The sequence below is a fragment of the Crotalus tigris genome, unplaced genomic scaffold (genome assembly GCF_016545835.1).
Source record: "Crotalus tigris isolate CLP2741 ecotype Arizona unplaced genomic scaffold, ASM1654583v1 scf7180000018265.1456218, whole genome shotgun sequence".
Taxonomy (NCBI): Eukaryota; Metazoa; Chordata; class Lepidosauria; order Squamata; family Viperidae; genus Crotalus; species Crotalus tigris.
The window spans coordinates 914,674-931,303 of NW_024096912.1; the positions used below are offsets into that span (position 1 = coordinate 914,674).

The 16,630-nt window shown below is 36.8% G+C and overlaps 1 protein-coding gene across 1 annotated transcript in view; it reads right to left on the reverse strand.

Moving 5' to 3' along the window:
- Nucleotides 1–16,301, reverse strand: part of CHODL (chondrolectin) — a 31,790-nt gene extending 15,489 nt beyond the window's left edge. Inside the window, exon 1 of the mRNA XM_039349355.1 lies at nucleotides 15,793–16,301. Within this exon, the coding sequence (XP_039205289.1) occupies nucleotides 15,793–15,886 (94 nt within the window). The 5' untranslated portion in view covers nucleotides 15,887–16,301. The remainder of the gene's footprint in view (nucleotides 1–15,792) is intronic.
- Between the last annotated feature and the right edge of the window lie 329 nt (nucleotides 16,302–16,630).

A 16,630-nucleotide genomic window follows, 5' to 3' on the forward strand; every position in this document is an offset into this window, starting at 1 on the left:
ATTTGGAATTATTTCCAATCTTTGTGCATTTATATAAGTTTATAGAAAATTGGAGATACAAGAATCAGTTCAGAATAATATTTCATGTGTCTGCTTTCCACAAAAAGTTTGTATGGCATAGTAATAGTATGGCATATTAATTTTGTATGGATAGTAATTTTCTCACAAAGTTGGAAGTAATTAACAAAGCATGTAAGTCATCATAAGATTCCAGCCATTCAATTGTTTATAGAGAATAAGAAAAAATAAGGATAAAAGATTATTGCATGGATAAAAAGGGATATTTATTTAAAATATTTGTATGGCCACTCATCTTAAAGACAAATGTGGGTGGTTCACAGGATAATGTCTATTTTCTGTTAAACTATTTCTCATGTCTCCTGTTTTCATTCGCAATAGTTTATTTACTTTGTAATATATCTGTTCCTCTAATATGGTCTTTGGCATATTGTTTTATCATTTAAATTAGGTCTTCTGGAGTCACAGCAAAGAATGGCTCCATCTATAACCTATGATATGATTATCAATCATCCTACCTTACCATTTTGTAAGAACGTTAATCTGTTGATTAATTAAATTAAGCACAAATGTTTTACTGCAGTGTTCTCCTTTGTATTTTCATTGTAACTTAGTTAGAAATAGAATCACATTATATTATGACGCTTCAAATGCAGCTGCAGGAGTATAATTTCATAACTGTACTCAGTACCATTAGGAACAGAGACTTATATAATTTAAACACTTTTTTGCTGGCAAAGCAATTTTTTCTGGTTTAACATTCAACTAATCTTTTATCTTTCTGCTCAGAAATTATTTTATGTCACGTTCTCATAAATACAATCCACAAAACTAGTCACTAGTCACAAAACAATCCACAGTTACTGATACCTTATAATTTTGAACAGTGTTCAGCAATAATAGAAGAGCCATCTAATAAATTACATTAATTAAAGATTAAAATATAATTCTAAACTAGACACAATGGTAAGATTCAAATATGTGAACAACCAGTTGTCTGTGTGTATGCCGCTTCCAGAAGTCCATTCTGGCCTGGGCAACAAAAAATTACCTACTGTTCTGCCAAATTGGTGCAAACTGGCTGAATCCCACCACTGGCTAGACATATTAAATATTTATTAAAAAATAATGATCACTTATCTTTCTTAAAAGACAATTAGGATGGAGGAGCCAGCAGTTTATTCCATAGTATAGGCAAACCATCAAAAAGATCCCCCTCTTCTCTAATCTCCTCTTATCTCACATGATGTTTAGCAGATCTTCTCTAGATGCCCTCATAGGACAAGTAATATATTAGATAAGTTATTCCTGATTTTTCTAGAGGCTACTGTATTATGATTCTAGATGACATTGTTGTTGTTAGTTGCAAACTCGTGTCCAACCCATCATGACCCCATGGACAATGTTCCTCCAGGTCTTTCTGTCCTCTACCATCTTCTGGAGTCCATTTAAGCTCATGCCTACTGCTTCAGTGACTCCATCCAGCCAGCTCATTCTCTGTTGTCCCCTTCTTCTATTGCCCTTAATCTTTCCCAGCATTAGGCTCTTCTCCAGTGAGACTTCCTTCTCATTAGGTGGCCAAAGTACTTGAGTTTCAACTTCAGGATCTGGCCTTCTAAAGAGAAGTCACAGTTGATCTCCTCTAGGACTGACCAGTTTGATTGCCTTGCAGTCCGGGGGATTCGCAGGAGACTTCTCCAGCACCATAGTTCAAAGGCCTCAATTCTTTTGTGCTCAGCCTTTCTTATGGTCCAACTTTCAGAGCCATAAATTGCAACTGGGAAAACCATGGCCTTGACTATACATACTTTTGTTGACAGGATATGTCTCTGCTTTTTAGTATGCTGTCTAGATTTGCCATAGTTTTCCTCCCCAGGAGCAAGCGTCTTTTAATTTCTTGGCTGCATCTGTGGTGATCTTGGAGCCTAGGAAGATAAAATTTGTCACTACCTCCATTTCTTCCCCATCTATTTGCCAGGAATTGAGAGGGCCAGATGCCATGATCTTGGTTTCCTTAATGTTGAGTTTCATGCCAACTTTTGCACTCTCCTTCTTCACCTGCATCAAGAGGATCTTAGTTCCTCTTCACTTTCTGCCATTAGAGTGGTATCATCTGCATATCTTAGGTTGTTGATATTTCTCCCGGCAATCTTAATTCCAACTTTTGATTCATCTAGCCCTGCCTTTCTCATGATGTGCTCTGCATATAAGTTAAATAGGCAGGGCGACAGTATACAGCCTTGCCGGACTCCTTTTCCAATTTTGAACCAATCAGTGGTTCCGTGTCCAGTTCTCACTGTTGCTTCTTGACCCGCATATAAGTTTCTCAAGAGACAAATAAGATGGTCGGGTACTCCCATCTCTTTAAGAATTTGCCAAAATTTGTTGTGATCCACACAATCAAAGGCTTTAGCATAGTCAATGAAGCAGAGGTAGATGTTTTTCTGGAACTCCCTAGCTTTCTCCATGATACAGCATATGTTGGCAATTTGATCTGTAGTTCCTCTGCCTCTTCGAAATCCTGCCTGTACTTCTGGAAGTTCTCGATCCACATACTGCTGGAGTCTAGCTTGTAGGATTTTAAGCATAACTTGCATGTGAAATGAGTACAATGGTGCGATAGTTTGAACATTCTTTGGCATTGCCTTTCTTTGGAATTGGAATGTAAACTGACCTTTTCCAATCCTGTGGCCACTGTTGAGTTTTCCAAATTTGCTGGCAAATTAAGTGTAACACTTTTACTGCATCATCTTTTAAGATTTTGAATAGCTCAGCTGGAATACTGTCACTTCCACTAGCTTTGTTGTTGCTCAGCTTTCTTAAGGCCCATTTCACTTTACATTCTAGGATGTCTGGCTCGAGGTCAGTGATCATCCCATTGTGGTTATCAGGGACGTTAAGCTTGTTCTTGTATAGTTCTTCTGTGTAATTTTGCCACCTCTTCTTAATCTCTTCTGTCTCTGTTAGTTCCCTGCTATTTTTGCATGAAATGTTCCCTTCATATCTCCAATTTTCTTGAAGAGACATCTGGTTCTCCCTATTCTATTGTTTTCTTCTATTTCTTTGCACTGTTCATTTAAGTGGGCATTCTTATCTCTTCTAGCTATTCTTTGGAATTCTGCATTCAATTAGGTTATCTTTCTCTTTCTCCCTTGCCTTTTGCTTCCCTTCTTTCCTCAGCTATTTGTAAAACTTCCTCAGAAAGCCATTTTGCTTTCTTGCATTTCTTTTTCTTTGGGATGGTTTTAGTTGCTACCTCTTGTACAACGTTGCGAACCTCCATCCATAGTTCTTAGGCACTCTGTCTATCATATCTAATTCCTTAAATCTATTTGTCACCTCTACTGTATATTCATCAGGGATATGATTTAGTTCATACCTAAGTGGCCTAGTGTACTTTCTTCAATTTAAGCCTAAATTTTCCAATGAGAAGCTCATGATCTGAGCCACAGTCAGCTCCTGGTCTTGTTTTTACTGACTGTATAGAGCTTCTCCATCTTTGGCTGCAAAGCACATTGTCAATCTGATTTCTGTGTTGACTGTCTGGTGATGTCCATTTGTAGAGCCGTCTCTTGGGTTGTTGAAAACGAGTGTTTGCTATGACCATCGTATTTTCTTGACAAAATTCTATCAGCCTATACCCTGCTTCATTTTGTACTCCAAGGCCAAACTTGCCTGTTATTCCGATTATCTTTTGGCTTCCTACTTTAGCATTCCAATCCCCCATGATGATAAGGACAGCATTTTTGGTGTTGATTCTATAAGGTGCTGTAGGGACTTCATAGAGCTGTAGGGCTTCAATTTCATCCTCTTCAGCACCAGTGGTTGGGGCACAGACTAGAATTACTGTGATATTGGATGGTTTGCCTTGGATTCACAATGAGATCATTCTATCATTCGGGGGATTGTATCCCAGTATTGCTTTTCCTACTCTTTTATTGACTATGAAGGCTACTCCATTTCTTCTGAGGGATTCTTGCCTTCAGTAGTATACCTGATGGCCCTCTGAATTAAATTCACCCATTCCTGTGCCTTTTAGTTCACTGATTCCTAAGATGTCGATGTTCAGTCTTGTCATCTCTTGTTTGACCATGTCCACCTTGCCTCGATTCATGGATCTTACATTCCAGGTTCCTATGGAGAAAAGATCTTTACAGCATCGGACTTTCCTTTCACCACCAGATGCATCCACAGCTGAGTGTCCTTTCGGCTTTGGCCCAGTCGCTTCACTCTTTCTGGCGCTACTAGTACTAGCCGTCTGCTCTTCCCTAGTAGCATATTGGACTCCTTCTAACCTGAGGGGCTCATCTTCCAGCGTCATATCTTTTTGCCTTTTGGTACTGTCCATGGGGTTTTCATGGCAAAGATATTGGAGTGGGTTGCCATTTCCTTCTCCAGTGGATCACATTTTGTCAGAACTCTCTGCTATGACCTGTTCGTCTTGGGTGGCCCTGCACAGCATAGCTCATAGCTTCATTGAATTACGCACACCCCTTCACCATGACAAGGCAGTAATCCATGAAGGAGAGATGACATTGTAGCTGCAACTAAAAAAGTTTCCCATATAGACTTCTTACATTGATTGGTGGTGATCTATAGATCTTCCAATATTGCTTAGAGTTGGTATAAGAAGCAGCATAGATTCCACTTTCTTTTAGCTTACTGTTGCTCTAGAAGCATTTTCTATTTTTATTACTTCACTATTTTCTGATTAATACCTTCATAGCTTCTTGTCAAAGAACAATGCTTTTAAATAAAAGTATCATTCAAGAACTTTGAAAAGTGGTTTAAATGTCAGTATAACACACAGGTGTCACACTCACCACATCACGTGACATGTCGTGACTTTTTTTGCATTGCTGGAGCTCGGGTGGGCACAGCCTCCACATGATGCAACTGGCCTGCAGGCCAGCAGTTTGACACCCCTGGTATAACATATATACTTGATGGTTGTATGGAGAAATATTAAAAATAGTATTGTTATTTATAGCTGTAAAGTTGCAGGCATTCCCCCAATTCTTTCTGGTACATGACCACTAGTCATATATATGGAAATCAAGTGATGTATTGTACATCCGTGTACTGTATGCATTTACTACATTTAATGTAAAGCAATATAGTATTTCTAACTTGATCCTGATGAAAAATTCTGGTTATATCCACCCAAACAAACCTAAGAGGTCCTAGGTAGTTTAAAATATTTAATATGTAGAGTAATTGGATTAATTAAGAACAGTTCTGTATTTGCAATAATACTGTACACCTTTGAAGTGGAAAGAGTATATGAAAGAACAAAATTTGTATGCATATCTTAGTCAGCAATGTTTTAGTATTCATAGATTTCCAAAAGATGTACAGATCTAGTTACATTAAGTGATACAAGGGAAATGTTTTTTGAATCACCAAATAAATATAAAAGAGAAAGTGAAACAATTTTAGTTGTTTAGACATTTCTTAAGAAGAGAAAATATATTATTTTCTCTTGCATTTGTGTACCAAATTATTAATTATGACAATATTACTATTTTCTATGTAAGTGGCAAATGTATAAATGTTGGCATTAGTTCTCCTCGATAAATTTAAGACAATATAAAATAAAAGGCTGAAATACATTTATTATTTGTTCACTGATAGAGCTTTCTTTGCTGTTCCATGATCATATGGAACTTCAACTTTAAATAATGTAATTTATATTATGTGATTTAAATTTTAAATTATCCTGGCAACCAATGTGAAGATGTCTCTCAAGAATATGCCAAGAGTCTATTCATTGCAAATTGATAACACCAGTGTCTTGCAGAAATGTATGGTAGCCTCCCTGTCATTAAGCCACATGGGTGTAGACACTCTGAGAAGTCACAAAGGAACAGTTATTTTCAGTTGACAGAAACAGTACAATTTTGAAAACAGAGGCTGAAAAATATTTATCTTCGAAAACCTAGTCTTACTCATCAATTTATCTGCAATATCTAAACTGAAGACATTGAAATATATCAAATTTGAATGCTGAACAATAGACCAAAATATGTGATTTATGGAATTACCTACTTACTGAGACTTGCACAATGCACTAAACCATAAGCTAATTATACTGACTGGATTCACATAACACTGTAGAATCAATGTGGTTACCTAATCTATGGTTCAACACATTATGCAATTTTAGCCAAAGACTTAAGAGTCCTACTCGGATTACACTGTTTAGCTTCTCAAGGGACTCAGACAGCACATAGAAGACATGAAGTATTGCAAGCTTTGCATATGATATAATTTTATAAACATATTCAACACCACAAATCTTTTTTATCTTAAGAATTTGAAGTATATAAGCTTGTCCCTCAGAAAAGAAACAAATTAAAATTTGACAACAGCAGACAGTGTATGGCACATATATACAGTAGATTCACTGAGAGGACAATATTCTAGTAAAAACTTACTATGTGGTCTTTGGAAAATGTCTGAGTTTCAACTGAACCTTTTTTTAAAAAAAATGTGGATGTAATATACCATGCAATAAAATCAGCTGAAAGATGTTGTTGTTTTTTCCCTATCGTCCTAACAGAGACAGGGGGAATGTAAGTCTGATAAAATCCAACTGACCACTTGGTCAGAAAGCACTTACTGTAGGTTTATAAAAAATTCCTTACTGGCTTATTATAAATATGTTTCAATTTTAATTTCAAACTGAAAATCTTCCCAAAGACCATTAGACCAAAGATCACATCTTTAATTAATTATTATACTGTAAGCATAGCTCAGTACCTGAATACAGTTACAAGGCCTCTCTTTTGAAAAATGTTCAATAATAATAAACGAAGATGTCATCTAAGCAAGTGTGTGTGTGTGTGTGTGTGTGTGTGTGTGTATTCGAATCTCAGAAGGGTATGGCTGACTGATGAGAGTTAATTAGCTCGAAATAGCTATCCCAGTCTCCCTCTAACTCTTTGCTAGCAATCCCCCCCAAAAATTAGTGTGTGTGTGTTGGTGGTTAAATCACTGCCTAGTATGTAAACTGCCCAGGTTCGAATCCCATAAAGGGTGTGGCTAACTGAAGAGAGCAGAATGAGCTCGAAATGGCCATCCCAATTTAATTCTTTAATTCTTTGTCAGAAAAAGAAATTTGGATATATATATATATATATATATATATATATATATATATATATATATCACACTATATGTGTGTGTGTGTGTGTGTGTGTGTGTGTGTGTGTGTAGGTCTTTGGTTGTTCGGGTTTTCTCCCGCGTAAAATTGGAAGTGTCTTGCTGACGTTTCGATGAAGTACCATTTGTCATCTTCAGGGGTTTAAGGAGAGAACACAAAATGCCGCATGCAAAACATATTGCAAACCATTTCACTCGAGTACTAAAACTCAGGGATGATGCATCAAGGACCTGCAATGTCAGGCCCTGCTCCTCGTCGTCCTCAGGGATGCATCATCCCTGAGTTTTAGTACTCGAGTGAAATGGTTTGCAATATGTTTTGCATGCGGCGTTTTGTGTTCTCTCCTTAAACCCCTGAAATGACGAATGGGACTTTGTCGAAACGTCGGCAAGACACTTCCAATTTTATGCGGGAGAAAACCCGAACAACCAAAGACCTATATACAAACACCCGCGAAAACCTCAGAAAACATATATATATATTTCTCACCAACTCATAATTAAAATATTAATTAAAATATTGAGGAATAAAATACCTGGGTCTTAGCCTTGTGTCATCCTTCTCAATCTCTCTCCAATATGATGTAAGATTTATGCTGTTCTTTGACCGTAATAAAGGTTGATTCATTGATGTAGGATTATTAAAGAGCACTCTTTGAACCTAAACTTCAAGACAGTTATATATCCACTTAATTGTCATGCCATCCAAGTCACATTCAGCTAGCTAGCTAATCAGCATGTCATAGGGTACTCTGTCAAATATTTGGCTGAAGTCAAAATATATTAAAGCTACATCTATTCAGGAAGCTACCTGATCAAAAAATGAGATAGTCTGGCAACATTTGTTCGTAATAAAAACTATGCTGCTTTCTGATAATTATCACATTGTTTTCCAGGGGCTTATATATCAGTGTCTTTATTATCTTCTCTACAAATTTCTGCAATATCAATGTCAGAATGTCTGGCTTCATAGTAGTCATTCATGGAAAAGTAACAACTCCCAAAGCTAAAATAATATATAGAGACCCATTATTGTGTTGTTTAGTTTCCAGACAGGGCAGGAAGATAACTATTACTGTATTCTAAATTCCCTGTTATATAGATTGATATATACTCATTATTTTCTGCTTGTATATTGTAGAAGTGTAGTTATTAGTTGAACATTATTAGCTTTATTGAAAATCTGCCTCTGGATTGTGCCATTCTTTAGTACAGTTGTTGAATATCAATAATTTTATGTCTGCTTCACTACTAAATAGTTTTTAATATTCCACTATCCTACTTCAATATGTAAATGCAATCATGTACATTGACACTGCAGAAAAAAAATCTCAAATAAAAACAAAATGAAAAACAAAAATAAACTGACAGCAAACAACAGTCCTTAAGGAATAATGGCTTTGATTAATATATTGGTTGTTAAGTGGCAACTAATAAGATTAATTCTCTTCTCCCTTGCCCAGCAGTTACTTAAAGTAATTGCATTTTTTGAAAACTGTATTATCATCATTTTGTGCTATGTGATGTCATAGAAACAACAGTGTGGGCTATGTACCACTCAGCAAATTTTCCTGACTCTGTCATCATAACTTTTTAAAATCTAACACTTCTGCCAGCTGAAGACATTCTAACCTATTGTATTTTAAATAATAAGCATAGAAAATAAACAATATGAAAAATAGTCATAAGGCACTTAGGAGCAAGTGAGATAAATACCTATAAAATACAGTAAACTTCATGTTGTGAAAGAGCCAGAACAGTAAAAGGTGGACTAAGTAATAAAGGTCAGGACTAGTTTATGGAACTCATTATGAAAATTCTGAAAATTCAAGGTATCTTTTTTGAAGTTCATTTTAGAGGTAAAATTGCCCATTGTCTTTGATAATGCAAAACAATTTACCATCACTGTTTGATTGTACTTAAAAAGGGGAACGAAGGGAAAGTAACCACTCTGGACAGACTTAGTGCACATCTAAACTGAACCCTTAATCTACTCCTCTCCTCTATTCATAGATAAGAAAATCCTGATTGAGTCACTTTGGCAGGAGTTGTGACTACATGTGACTATGTCCTCCTCCACTGGACTTGCTGCTGTGCCCTCCCACTTCCCTTTTCCAGGAAAACATCTTCCTATGGGGGAAAATTACACACATGTGCAGAAATATATGCACATAAACACATTTACAAAGTTCAGTTAAATTATATGTACAAAGTTAAGGCATCAAGAAGCACGTATATGACCCATAATGGCATAGTGGTTAGAATGCAGTATTGCAGGTTAACTCTCGGAGCTTGCTTGTTTTCTTACAGATGTTTCATCTGTCCTAGTGATGATGTCACCTAGTTTGGGTAATGAAACATCTGCAAGAAAAGAGCATCAAGGGTCCCTCATGTCAACCCTGAGCTACAAATATTCTCCTTTATCAGGTTAACTCTGCTCACAATCAGGAGTTTGATCCTGACCAACTCAGCTTGATTCAGCCTTCCAGCCTTCCAAGTGAGGACCCAGATTGTTGGAGGAAATATGATGAGAGTGCTATAAAGCACTATGGAATAGTATATAAGTCTATGTGCTATTGCTATATATTCAAACTCAAGGACCATCTTTCAGAAAAAAATTCTTTTCTTGACACACTGTTGTACGCTACTGTCTTCTAAGGCAAAGTAGAGTTGAAACAGGAATGCATCATTTCATGTTTTTCTAGATCCTTGAGGGCAAATGTTTTTGTTTTTTTTTTAGTTCTCGTAGAAAAGCCCTAGGAGAAATGTTTTGCAGATTTCAAACTAAATATGTCCAGTTCGTTAAACAAAGATAATAGCAATTATTCTATTTCAGTCCTTTGTTAAAAAAAAAAAAAAAAGATCTAGAAAACATTAGAGATGAGGAAGGGCAGCTATAGACTCAACTGTGTTAGTATTTCTTCCTCTACAAAGTAACTTCTTATAACTTCTGACCTGCTTATAAATCTACAGTAAAATGAAGTAAATCACTCCAGTCAAAACAGAGAAGTCAAGATGACATGAGAAAACAGTATATTAAAATCACAGCAGAGTATTGTATATATAAACTACTTCCTTACATGGTGATATTGCAAGCTTCTTCTTTCGAATAACAATTATAGATCTGTTTTAAATGGGTTCAATTTTTTTTAAAGCACAAGGTACAGTATCTAGAGTTCCATCCTCTGATGATTCTTCCAAAGAGAACTCTTTTCTATAAAGTAGGTCCGAAAGCCACTCTAAATAGCATACTTTGCCTCTCTGAATTTACAAACCATTAGTATTAGAAACTAGCATTTGCTTAAGGGGCTATGCCTTTTATGGAAACATACCCTAATAAAAAGAAACAACATTTGATGTTATTTCTGCTATCTCTGATTACTGATGTAACACTACTAAAGTCACTAGACAGCTTACAATAATAATAGGAAGAAATCATTTAGACTGCTAATAGAAAAATGATACTTATAATCTAGATAGGACAGAAATGTGGTATGTAGTTGCTAAAACCAAAGATATCTGAGGAGCTATTTTTTTTCCAGTGGAATTAGCCCACTAACTCATGCCAATGGAAGAGATCACATCTACTAATGAATTCTAGCAGACAGGGTCAAGGAGAAGAGCCTTTACATTGTGGCCCTGTCCATGTGGAATATTTTATCACCCGAGGTGAGAACTGTTCCTATCCTTTTGGTCTTCCAGAAGGGAATTAAAACTTGTCTTTCCCAGTTGACTTGTTTTGCTTGGGGGGGCACTCACAGCTGGAGGTGATTGACAGAATAAGAGGACTCATCCCTGTGCTATCCATCTCTTAGTCTTTGTGTTTTGTATATTTCTAAATTTTTAACTTAAAAAATCAGAGTCATAGATAAAAAATGCATTTCAATTTATGTTGTTTGCCTTGGTGTTTGTTTAGTATTCCAAACATGTAAGAACTGACAGTCAGTAATTTCTTGACAGACTATGATAAATAAGATACATAAAGTACCTGATCCCAAACCACAAATAAAGCCAAACGTTAATGAGAGATCATTAATATTTTTTTATAAATGGCACCTTGTCTTCCTAGGTCTGTCCCATGAGCAGCACAACAGAGTTTCAAAAGCAAGCATATCTAACAAATCTGAATGCTACGTAGATCATTTTGGATCCACAAAATAAAAGCAGAATGAACTTTCATCTAATCTGGATTGAATTTTGTTGGCATTCATCTGGTTCTTTACTAATCCAGACTCCATTCATCTAAATCAGATGGCAATGACTCCAGAAGAATGTCAGCAAACATCAGCAATATCTTGTTCCAAATTCTGAAATCATCTTATTCTCCTAAAGGATATTGCCATGCATTTGTCCAGACAATGTATCAGCTTCCAACAGTACTATTATCCATGTCTCTTCAAATGCTTTTACAGAATCAAGACTACACAGTTGTACCTCCTAACCTCCAATAAGATCTGCTCCTTCCCTTTCACATTTATTGGGCCAGCATAACTACAGGTAGGCATATAGACTAATGGATCAATACAACAATAAAGCAACTAATGCCACCATTGTCTAGTGTCTCAGTTCTGTGGAATATTTAAAAATCCTTACGTTGAGTACAAATGATGACTTAGCAGTCTGCATATACAAAAGAGGATTTGGAATATGAATTATGATCACCTATTAATCATCCACAGGAACAATACTTTTCTGGCAGAAATATCACCAGGAAATTCTTTTACTCTTTTAGTTGTGTTACGTTTAGCTCATGCTATTGTGGGATATCTGGGGACAAAAGTGTTTTCTTAATCCTTTTCCATAAGTAAGTGTATTTCCTTTCCACTGTGACCAGGACCACTGATTTCTTTCCTGCTCGTGGCCCAGTCAACACTTCTGTCTAGATTGAAATGCCACTTCTTCTTATTCAGAAGATTAAAAGGCAGCAGTAAATAAGAAGTAGGTGGATCAGAAGTTCTAGTTCTTACAGAAATGTTCCATCACATCAGTAGATAAAATGGATAAGGGTTTGTTATATATCAGCTGAGATGTATCATACCTAAGAGAATCCACTGAAATGTGTAAGGGTAGACATTTTTTCTTGTGCCTTTTTTTTTCTTATATCCAGATTCCTATCTTTCTTTTACCTGCAACCTGATGAGAACTAAATCTAAAAATGGTGGCAGTGCAATTGATTTTAAAATAAATTGACTTTCTAATTCATCAAATCAAATAAGATCTTTATTGAGTAACTGGATGACTTAATGGGTATTTGCATAGGCCCCCACCTTTTTTCCTAATGAATTAACCATTTTAATTCAATCATTTCAGTTGGACTATGTCAGTGTTTCCCAAACTTGACAATTTTAAGGCATGTGGACTTCAACTCCCAGAATTCCACAGCCAGCATTGCTGGCTGTGGAATTCTGGGAGTTGAAGTCCACATGCCTTAAAATTGTCAAGTTGGGAAACACTGGACTATGTGATAATGACTTTTTGAATTCACTTGATTTTCCAAAATTGAATCAACAATTTTAAATGGATTGGATCTATTTTGCACAAGCCTATTAAAGCATATTGCTTAGAATTAGAAGCCATGTACTTTGCTTCTCACAATCAGTTCGAATACCAATCTACAAGTATTCTCAGTATAGAAAAAGGGAATATAATCTGTATACCTCAGTATGTGAAATAATGGTTGACGACAAAGAAATGTTATTCATCTTTAATAAGGCTGGACAAATCTTTTAAGGAGTACTTTCTTCTGACAAAGATGTGTGTATCTGCACACTTCTTTCACTATGAGATCACCAGAATAAATCTGCTCACTTGGAAAGAAGTGGGAGAAGTCCAGCTGAGGACCTGAATCTCTGAAAGGGTTTCATCCACAAAGAACCCATACCAGAGCTTTCTCAATGGTGGTGCCTATTTATGCAGTAAGACACATACATCTATCATAATTCATGAATAATAAAGTGATACACAGGAAGATTAAAAACTGTCACAGAGTAAAGTGGTTCGACCATATTGGACAATATTTGCTTCTGCATTCTCATAACTAAAGGGAAAAATTTGTCAACACTGTAGTTAATATTGGCCATTTGGTTTGCCAAAAGCAACTAGCTAGTCATCATTCATCATATGGATCATCCAGGCCTTTCATTGCAGATCTAACTAACAGAATATATTTACAGTCATAAAATTTACAGTAGAAAGGTGTGCTATGAATATTCTGTAGTCAAGGGAATCACATTGGTACTTATTAATTGTAGAAATCGTTCATGATATGCTTTCAGTGAGAGAAAACAAGGAAACATAATTAGGGCAAATAGACAGCAATATCTACAGAATGTTAAGAATGGGCAGCCCTTTAAAAGAACAGCTGGTCCTTATATATGGACCAGCTGTTCTTTTAAAAGGCTGCCAAACCTTAACAAACTGTAGATATTGCTGTCTAACTTACCCTTATATATAAGAATTATCTCCCCACTAACAAATATCTATAGAAAAGTAAAATGTGTTTCCTTTGGGTATTAGATTTTGGTATCTATTCCAACTTGTGAGTGCCATTATCATCTTTAAAATTGTCATGTTTTGTCACAAAATCCACATCAAAAGACAAATGTCATTCTTGGCCTTGATAGAATGGAGCACATTGTTTCTGTGACACAAATTATTTTAACACAGTGAATCATATTTGTCCTAACCAGCCTAGTCTTTCATATGTCATTAATTTGTTTCTACTGTATATGCCATAAATGGAATACTTGTGGACTTCCTGATATTGAATTTGTCCCAGCCAATCCAGCAGGGACAACAAGGAACAACTGGAGGGGTACAGATTACTTACATCCATGTACTCTGCAACTTTATACACACTATACTCAATTTAAACTTTTTTAAAAGTTGAATGCAGCACACAATCACAGTTATAATGAGATCAGTATCTCTGTGGTAATTCTTGGCCCTCCTATGGTAGAAAGCTTCCCCATCTTTGATTATTTGCGGTGGTATGACATGGGTGAGAAAATCCATTATGTAATGTCTCAGAAAAATGTAGGGTCCTTGGTGCTCTCTGAGCTTGGTCCTTTTCTTGCAAATGTTTCATTACCCAAACTAGGTAACATCATCAGGACTCTTCATTTCAACCCAGAGCTACAAATATCATCAGAAACATGCCTGCTCTATTTTGTAACAATTCTGTATCCAGAATTGGTCAGTTATAGCATTAAGGGAAACAGTATTTTGAACTCTAGCCCTTAACAAAGAAAATGTAAGTCAAGTATGTAATGTGAACTTTTTGTGAAAAAAAATGTAAGCTTTCTTTGAAAAAAAAATATTGACATCTCTTTTCTTATAAACAAAGACACGGTATGTTAGACTTTATATAAGCTGAACTGCCCTCCAGTTCTATTATTCTCTAAAGATACATATTCCAAAATGACTAACTTGAAATTGGTTCCCCATTTTCTATTTTAGTGAACCATTTTCATACAAATAACTACTACTAATATGTAGCAAATAGTTGAAAGAGAACTTCTGATAGTGATACACTCTGCTTCAAAGATTATGTGGTTTGGACAGATGAGAATATTTTAGGATAGAAAAATATCTTCATTTAATCAATTTTGGTATATTTGCTTTTAGGTATTCATAAAGTAAAAAGAAAGACTTATACTCTGTTTATACTTTACAGAGTCACTGACTCTAATTGACAACTGTTCTCAAAACCTGAGCTTTCTGAATCACATTATCAATCAGAAGATTGTAATCACATCAGAAACCTTACACATATGCAAAAGATGCTTCATACTTTTGTGCCCCTGGAGCAGAATAGGATGGGGAAATAACTGCAGAATATATTATACAGCCTTGATGGAAGAAGGGTGAATACTTTTGTTGGTATTAATTGAAATTAAAGTTTAGTGGATGCTTTGGGAACAAAAAAAAAAGAGAAGATTAGAATAATTAGAATAGATTGCTTAGGAACATAAGCCAAAATCTAGAAAAACACATTTTCATTATACCAAAATTACTATTAGTTGTATTTATTACAGAGTCATTCCATCATAACTGTTATATGATTTTGAGTATTTTCTTCTGTGAGAGTAACATATTATGATGTTTAATGGACATACTATTAATAGCAGAAAAAGGCAGATAAAGCAAACAACATTTCAAAGTAAGTAGTATGGGAGGAGATGGAGTGAGAAGGCAAACATGCCTGGAAAATCAGAAGACTGAAGGATATAGATGTGTAGCATCTCAGCAGTGTTCATGTCTAAATCTAAGTGTTAAATTGTCTCACATAGTGTCATCTAAACTCTATTTCAACTGGCACTGCTCATTTCCCCGGCTGTACAAAACTAGACACAGATTACTTCTAGATATCCATGGAATGCATCTACCTTATCACTAAACGATCACAATGCACTTGGGATTCTCTTTCGAAACTTTTATCCTTTGTTCAAAGGACCGCGAACAGCTCTTGGTCAGCTGCAGCAGGAAACAAGAGGAGGATAATAAAGAACAGCCCTAGAGATTAAAACGGGACCTCCTGGAGGAGCGGAATCCAAGAATGAACTTTTCTCCCAAAAGGGAATAGATTGGATGCGTCTTCCTTTTACTCACCGCTCAAGAGGCGCTGGGAGAAGCAGCTCTGCGCCCACAGCAACCAGGCGACCAGCAGCAGCGGGATGGGAGATCGGCCCTGGGAAGGCAGCATAGCAGCGACCGGCTCAGGGAACGTCTCACCAAGCCTCAAGAACAGCAGAAGACAGCTTGCAGCAGCAGCGCCGACACCTCCCTGGGAACAAGTCACCGAAGGGTCTCTGCGCTGGGGGCGTAGTAAAAGTACTAAGCCGCGGCAGCTGCAGCAGCTAAGGCTTCCCGAGACCCCGCCTCCGGTCTGGTTGTGACCCTTCCACTCATCTCCTGCTCCAAGAAATGCAACGCCTTCGCTGGTCAACCCCAGCCCCAGGCAGACTTGTCCGTAGAGACCAAGACGTTTGTTGCCGGAGCCCCTGGTTGGCTTGCCCTGCCTGCTAATGCTGGAAGCCAGGGAGTGGGAAAGCTTTAGCTGCTGTCTGCTGGTTATATAGGCCTTTTGCCAACCGGGAGTCTCAGTTGGGGAAAAGCCGTCCCCATCCTATTGATCTCTAGTCTGAATTGAAGCAGTGGAGCTTTCAGAGGGGGGAGGGGGCACTCGAAAACAGCGGATTCAGCAGCCCCCTCCTTTCTCCCGAGCGTGTTGTTTGCAGGGGCTATTAAAAGCGGTTGCCAAAATTCATCTGGCAAAAGAAAGCCGTCACCATCGATCTTTCTCAGTGTTCAGGTTTAATTGAGGGCTGCCAAGAAAGTATGTGGTTTTATTTTGCTGGGTTTTTAAACTTCCCTTCTTTTATCTGCATACACATCTCCATCTGATAACTACCATAATCTAGATATTATTTTTTTCAAATTTGGTATT